Raw genomic sequence first — 7,800 nt, forward strand, 5'->3', positions numbered from 1 at the left:
AAGCATAAATAAACTGTCTGTACATATTAATTATTCCACTTCTAATTCTTATAAATTACAGAGTAAAAAATACAACTACTTAAGCCTTTTTTCCAGTGATCAGTTTGTTTCAAAGCAAGTAATATTCTTATAGCTCTTCTCTAAACAATTTCCAGAAAATTTTTTCTTCCTATAACATTAACAAAAAAACCAAAAGTGAATAAAACATTACAATGTTTAACAAATCTTATACAACGTGCCCATAAACTTTTTATTCTTAAAGCCATGAGTGCAAGTGATTGAACAATTTGAGAATATTTCAACATCCACCCCCCAGCACTTGATGTTTACTTCCTATCACTTGGTGTTTTTTATGTAATCAACAGCTACAAGTAAAAGTCACACCTAACTTGCTTGCTATTTCAAAAAGGAATCTTCCATTAAAACTTTTTAAATCATTGAAGTAACCAGGCAGTGACTTCAAAACTGAGCATATAATCTTAAACATAACTATTAGACATAATACATTTGGGAAGATTTCTGTTTGGCTATGTTACCAGAACAATTTGATACATCATTAAAACTCTTTCATGTACTGGTGTGATGTAGCATTACACTGTATATGCAAAAAAGCTCTTTCAAAACTCTGATTTTTGTAATTATAAAATATCTATAGTGTTACTAAATATCTCTTACTCGTGAGAGTAGAAGATTAATTCTCCAAGATTTCTAATAATAATATTTTAATCATGTTACTAAAAGGGTTCCACTTTGTTATTATTCATTATAAATTTATTATTAGCATACTAATAGTGGTATAATGTCTTCACCATAATTTAAATTGTACAGTTAAGTATAATAGTAAAACTTAAATGCCAATAAAATTAACAGTAGCATAAAATCATGTAATGCCTCTTACACTTATAACACTAATCAACATGTTAATTGGGTATCAATATCATGACTAACCTTAACCAAATTTTAACTTGTTTTGATAATTACTTCTAAAGTTTAATTCACAAAAGTCTTACTTTAGTTATTACTTTATACAAGATACCACTAGCTTAATGTTACACTAACAGCAATAATTCAATGGGAACAATTTGTTATATGTACTTATTTTCTATTGTAGTTTAAATATTTACAGAAAAACTGACTTCATCATGTGAAGTATACAATTAAAAATATCATAAGTAAGCTTTTGTAACACAGAGAGAAAAAGAACCATGTTTCATCCCCATAAAGCACAAATGTGGTACACACATTTATAAATTATAATCTCAAGGTTTTTGTGCTTCAAACTACATGAACAGCATAGTAACTATTATTGCTGAAGAGTGATTGATGACTAATTAATGGACTTTGTGGGGAGGAGGAGGCAATTTTCTGCTTTAACTATAATACAATTACTTTAAGGTGGATACTATTAAATTTAACTACTTTAGCCAACTGGTTCAGATACAGGCTAAACCAAAAAAATCTAATTGCCAGACAAGCGCTGAAGTACAGAGAAGCTAATTTTGACTTCACATATAATATGTAATCCCTAGCTAATGAAACTAATTAGCCTAGTAGTAATGCAACCTAATACAGCCCATAAAACTAACACTAATGAGTAATGTTAGTCTTCGTTTCATCTTAACTTTTTCGTGTTGTAATTTGTAAATCAGGGTAACACATGCTGACTGAGCATGATAAGAACAGTTTAACTTTAAGAAGCCTAACTTCCTAAGTAAGGAAAACAATATTTTATTATAATTCCTAATTACAAATCAGATACAATTAAATTGTTCTACACTATAAATTTGAAATTTATACATAGTAAATATCTTTTAAAAGATCCACAAGGAATTCAAACATAATAATAAAAAAACAAGCTAACAAATTTTCAAAAGCTTCACCTTGAAATCTTCAGGCTTACAAAACAATGACCTTGAACATGGAACCCGATAGATGGCATTCTGAAAATCTTTGTTGATTCATTTTATGTTTTTTTTTCTTTCGTGTTATTTTTATCAGTTATTAATTTATGTGCTTTGTTTGTTATTAAGCCCAAACCTAAGCAATGGGCTGTCTGTGTTTTTGCCCCTAACGGGTATCGAGACCAAAGTTTTAGCGTTTTAATCCCTCAGTCTTTCAGCTGAGCCACCGTAGACTTATTAATTGTACATGAATAAATAGAAATGGTACGTCTTTTGTTCCCATTATTATAATATAATTTAAGCAACTAATATTCCTGCACAAGATAAATATTATTGAAATCATACTTACAAAAAATTTGTTAAATCATCTCTTGCAGGTTAAAAAAATACTAAAAAAAGGCGAGTTATATTAATTTTTGTGGTGTGCATTTAGTTGATTAGTTGTTATTCAGGGCAAAACTACACAATGTGCTATCTGTGCTCTTCCCAACACAGGTAACGAAATAAGATTTTTAGCGCCCTAATCCTACAAACTTACTGTGGAGTCACTGGGGGGACTGGTGTACATTTAAAGTTGTTTACAAAAAAAAAGGAAAATTTTTTAAAATATGTACGTTTTTATAAAATTGTTACAGCCGATTTTCTTTTTTAATGTTAAGAAAGTATGGCTACATCAAATGACACAATGACAATGGTTTTCTGTTTCATGTAGAAGTTTGTTTAACAATATTTCATCTATTTTAACTTTTTGTATAAAAAATATTATATATACAAGGTATTGTTTGAAAAGCATCGCTACCTTATTAAAATATAGGAAAATACTTTCGAACTGGGCTAATTCTGTTGAGACAAAACTTGATTTGTTTGACTGAACTTTATACAAGCAAGAATACACGAGACAGAAAACAAAAACCAAACATATATATATATGTGTATACACACAGTTCAGGTTTCTGGTTTATTTCGCGGCTCTTCATTTAAATACAATTTTGCCTTTGGCTATATTAAATTTTAGAGAGAAAAAAAACTTTAAAATGTGGCGATAGTAAAACGTGGTGTAAGATTTTAATAATTTTATCAAATTCAATCTTCATTTTGATTTGAAACATTACGCATGTGCAAAGGGAACATCATAAAAGTTATTTTGTCATCCATCACATCATAAGGCGGGGCTAGCGTAGAGGGATTTTCACGCTTAGCAAAGTGATTGACAGCCATCTGCGACTGAAATGTGACTATGGTATTCACCTGTGATTGGCTGAAATTTTACGATGACGTAATTTTCGTCACAACAGACGCTCATCTTTTATGGTGAAGTGGCTTGACTGGCATTATCGTTCAACCCACCCTGAAGACTCTCGCTGGCCGTCAAAAAGTATTCCAATCAAAACACTCAATCGTAGTTGGTTTACAATAACGTGTGTAAAACTCGCAGTTTTATGGATAGTCGTGCGCCTGTGCTGTGGTGAAACGTTTATGTTGGAGACAGTGTATGACCTTCGCTAGACGGACAGCCACGCCGTTGTGTCTGTTCGGTGAGGGTGGTGTTGAAGCATGGACGATCAGCAAACAATGATGCATCCCGTTTCTCAGCATCCTACGGTCGGCATGGGAGGTCATGTAGTGCCTCAACATACTTATGGTATGGATCCTACAAATCAACAACACACTTCGGATCAGGAAGTGCGTAAACATGATATTTCCGAAATTCTTCAACAGATCATGAACATTACGGACCAGAGTCTTGACGAAGCTCAGGCGAGGTACGTTCGCGGGGTTTTCCGCTACGAGAGTAACTTATCTTGCCTTGCTCTTCAGTGTCTTCACCGCGTGATGTTTAGTTTAGGCTTAACATTTTACTAATTTTTGAGAGATAAATATGTAATGTTAATGTTTCCATTTTATTTTCACAGGAAACATACACTGAATTGCCATCGAATGAAACCAGCACTCTTTAGTGTTCTGTGTGAAATCAAAGAGAAAACAGGTAAGTGTATTCAAAAGTATAGTGATTTCTAGGCGAACACAGTGAACCCTACTGCATGGCTATCGCCATCTTGTGGTGATATTTAAAAGTCGTAATTTTAGTAATTGAATGTCTTTACCCTTTTAAACCTTACAATTTCAATACTTGTTTATCAAAAACACTTTATCACTTTATTTCTAGACTATATAACAATAGTTTAACATCCAAATAATATTTAACACTATTTATTTAAGGAAAGCTAAATATATTTCTTATAAGCTTAAAACTCAATCCCATTAGACTCAGATCTTGTTAAGTGAAAATCGAAGGTGTTTAAATATTAACGGAGTTTCGCAAAAAAACTTTGCACCCACTAATTAAATAGCGCATTTATGTAGATCCGTGAGCAGAAAAATAACAATATTTCTTTCAGTATCTGAAAAAAAACAACAACAACTAAATATTAAACATATTTTTGTAGTTAATCGTGAATCCAAACTGTTTTAAGAGAAACAAAGGAATAAAACACACGCATATATCCTTCGTATAGCCAATGTTACTATAACAAAAGCTCTTTAAATAGTTGGAATAAGTGAATTAAAATGAAAGTTAATATAAAATAACTCGCGAAGTGCTTTCATGCGGTGGCAAACTTCCTGCTTTCATAACCGTAATTGAGACATCCTTGTGATATTTCCAGAGTAACAAATAACAAAATACTGTTTTGATCGAAGTTAATAGTGTTGATTGCCTTTCTTAAAAAAATAACAAAAGAGATAGGTTACATACGTACTATAGCATACTGCAAGATTGAATTTATTAAAAGCGAATTTTTCCATGCCATTGCATCCATATTCACAAAATACTTGTTCATGTTACATCCCAATAGAATGTAGATAACCCAGTGTAAGGGAGATGCTCCTAATCGAGAATTTATATTTATTTCTTCTTCTAAGGCCCAATAGCAAAAACTGTGGAATTTTCACTTTGCTGTGCTGAAATGTTTTATTTCCAAAGTTATACTTGGAAATCCGCGAATATGTCCAGTGTATTAAATATTTAGTTGTGTAAATAACGAAGAAATTTATATACTGATATAAGTGATATTTTGTAGAAGTATATATTATGCGTGTATTTTGTTTATTGTTCAGTACATAGGAAGCTTGTCTTTTAGATTTCCAATTTAACGTGAGTGTATTTGAACTATTACACTCACTTTATGTGTCTTAGTGATAGTTTTTCCCGAATTTCTCAGTGACATTTTAATTATTTTATAGTCACTTCGTTGAAATGTTTGACTATTCGTAACCAGTTTCATGACATAAGTATCACTCTCCAGGTGTACATTAGGGCATTAAAATCTTGTTTTTTTATGAACGAAATTTATAGTTCTATAAATTTAATATTTCATTAAAAGGCTTCGAGTAAAGTTTAATTCATACAGTAACATTTTCATATAATATATATATATATATATATAATATATCCATATTTCCGAGTATTATATTGAATTTAAAATCTCAAAAGTATACATTTCTGATGAATTTTACACTGATGTCACTGAAATGTGAAGTTGATTTTATATTTTTTTTATATTGTAAGATGTTATTTGTTACAACAAAATAACGCATATCGCCCCCAAACGTATTCGCCAGTTCACAACTTCAAAGCTACTGAAAGAAGGTACCAATTTACCGTTTACTGAATAACTTGGTGATGAAAAGTTTAGATGGTGCATATGTTACGTGTACTACACAAATTTTGAAATGTAATGAAATTTGATGAAAATGCATGAAATTATCTTTAGCATATAGCACTTCACGTGAGATTCTAGGACAGCTATCATCCAAATGAAAAATCTTTGCTTTTGTTAAAAAAAGAAAAACGCTCTGAGCTTCTTCGGGTCCTAATGCTAGTAATTTAGTTTTTATCATTTTTTTTCTGACCGTGAGAAATGCAGACGTAAAATCTTGCACTGTACTACAGTGAATTGACTGCAAAAACGAAATCCAGTTTTGCTTTTGATTTAATTTATTGAGAAAATTTACAATTTTGAGAACATTGGATTAAATATTATGTTGAAAGATTGCTAAACTGCAGTGTAGTTCCATAGCTTGAGGCAAGGAAAGTAACGTTGCATGGCTGGAGCTTCGATTGGCAGATATTATAAACGTTATTAGTTGACATTGCAATATACAGCTGGTCAGACTTCCATATAACAATAACATTTCTAACAGTTTTCTAATATAAAAAGTACATTAATAAGTGTACCCGATGTTTTAAAGACATTGTTAAATGTTTAGTGCTTTGATAAACTTTCATGCATCTTTTTGCTGAAGAGAATATGTTTAACTAGGAAAACGTAATTTAACCATGTTTGATTCCAAGTCTAATTTTGCAATGGATATTCTCGAAATGTACGCTATAGAGACTTTTGTAGCGCTATATATATATATATAACTTTAATATTCTCTTCAGATTTTGTATATTTTTTATAAGAAAAACGTTACCCATTTGACTAGACAATATATATCTCTGTATATACGTGTTAAATATTTCTTTTCCTTTTCACTGGAGGTGAAATTGAAAATATAATCTGTGACGTAGAGGCATAATGCATTTCTTGATTTGACTCAAAATCCCATAGATAATATATCAATGTTACTATTAAATAACTAACTACTTTTACATTTCAACTATTACGTAATGCCAGAAGATCCGTGAGGGTGCGTTTTGAAAAATACGCTATGATATTTTATTTATTAAAAGTATTTATTAAAAAAAGTGATTGGAGATGATATTTTAAGATCAAAAACACAAACTATTACAAACAAATATGAAAATCATTGCGAAAATGTGGGTGTAACCTGATAAACGAATCGTGTCATTTGCATGCATATTAGTGTCTGTTTAACAAAAATACTTAGTTTTGTAAATGTAAACAACAGCTTCTAAAAATACAGACATCACCTTTTTTTTTTCTCATTAAAACGACGAACTGTAAATTACAGCACAGCACAGGACAGGACAACAATACAAAATGGTGTCAGTTTCCTACAATTCACATAGTTGTTTTGTTTCGTTATACAAGTATATGCTTTCAACTTCAGACCTCTAGTTAATTTTAGCTGTTAACTACTGTTAGGGAAAGTCATCTGAGTATTTCATTCACAGTTTATCGTTTTAATGTACCTATATGCGATAATTAAAAGAAAAGTAAGTTATTAACTTTTCCCCTATAATCACATGTTTCCGAATTTGAAAGTATTTTTCTCGTTGATCGTTATATTATTGTATAGAAATATTTTCATTTGTAATAGGCCTGTTTTTTAAATTTAATTTTCGGGTGCAGTAAAAAAAATACATTTTTATTTTGTGGAAAAGTACTATTAAGGTAATGTGTTGATGTTTTTTCTTCTTTGATTATAATAACATTTCTAAAGTTTGAGTTACATTTATATTGTGGTTGGATGGAAAAGATATAGTCACAGATATGGAAAAGATATGGTCACAGATATATTAACGTGTAGTACCCAAATTATTTGCTCCCAAGTAGCTCAGCGGTAAATCAGAAGGTTTATATCGCCAAAAACCGAGTTTCGATAACCGCGGTAGGCACATACAGATAGCTCATTGTGTATCTTTGTGTTTAACTACAAATAAACAAACACTAATTATTTTACAGTTTATTGTTAAGCTCGTTGCCGATGAACAGTACAGGCTGACTAACGCGCTTGTTGTTTTGACAGCAAAATTACAAGCTTAAATTGAATGTTGGCCAGGCTATATTAAAATATTATCTTTGGATCATAGATCTGTATAATAGCAAGTGATATTTTCAGTGGTGTTGTTTACTTGTTGGTCGGCCAGGTGGTCAGGGCGCTCGACTCGCAATCTGAGGGTTGCGGGTTCGAATCCCCGTCCCATCAAACA

The 7,800-nt window shown here is 31.2% G+C and overlaps 1 protein-coding gene across 3 annotated transcripts in view; it reads left to right on the forward strand.

Moving 5' to 3' along the window:
- The first annotated feature begins 3,045 nt into the window (after positions 1-3,045).
- The window catches only part of LOC106468114 (pre-B-cell leukemia transcription factor 1-like), a 214,829-nt gene continuing 210,074 nt past the window's right edge, over positions 3,046-7,800 (forward strand). The window contains exons 1-2 of one of the 3 annotated variants that reach the window (XM_022397031.1): positions 3,046-3,664; positions 3,815-3,888. In XM_022397031.1, coding sequence (XP_022252739.1) covers positions 3,456-3,664; positions 3,815-3,888 — 283 coding nt within the window. In that variant the 5' untranslated portion in view covers positions 3,046-3,455. The remainder of the gene's footprint in view (positions 3,665-3,814; positions 3,889-7,800) is intronic. The other 2 variants (XM_022397024.1, XM_013928529.2) reach the window with 2 other exon arrangements.

This window comes from Limulus polyphemus, unplaced genomic scaffold (assembly GCF_000517525.1).
Source record: "Limulus polyphemus unplaced genomic scaffold, Limulus_polyphemus-2.1.2 Scaffold85, whole genome shotgun sequence".
Lineage (NCBI taxonomy): Eukaryota > Metazoa > Arthropoda > Merostomata > Xiphosura > Limulidae > Limulus > Limulus polyphemus.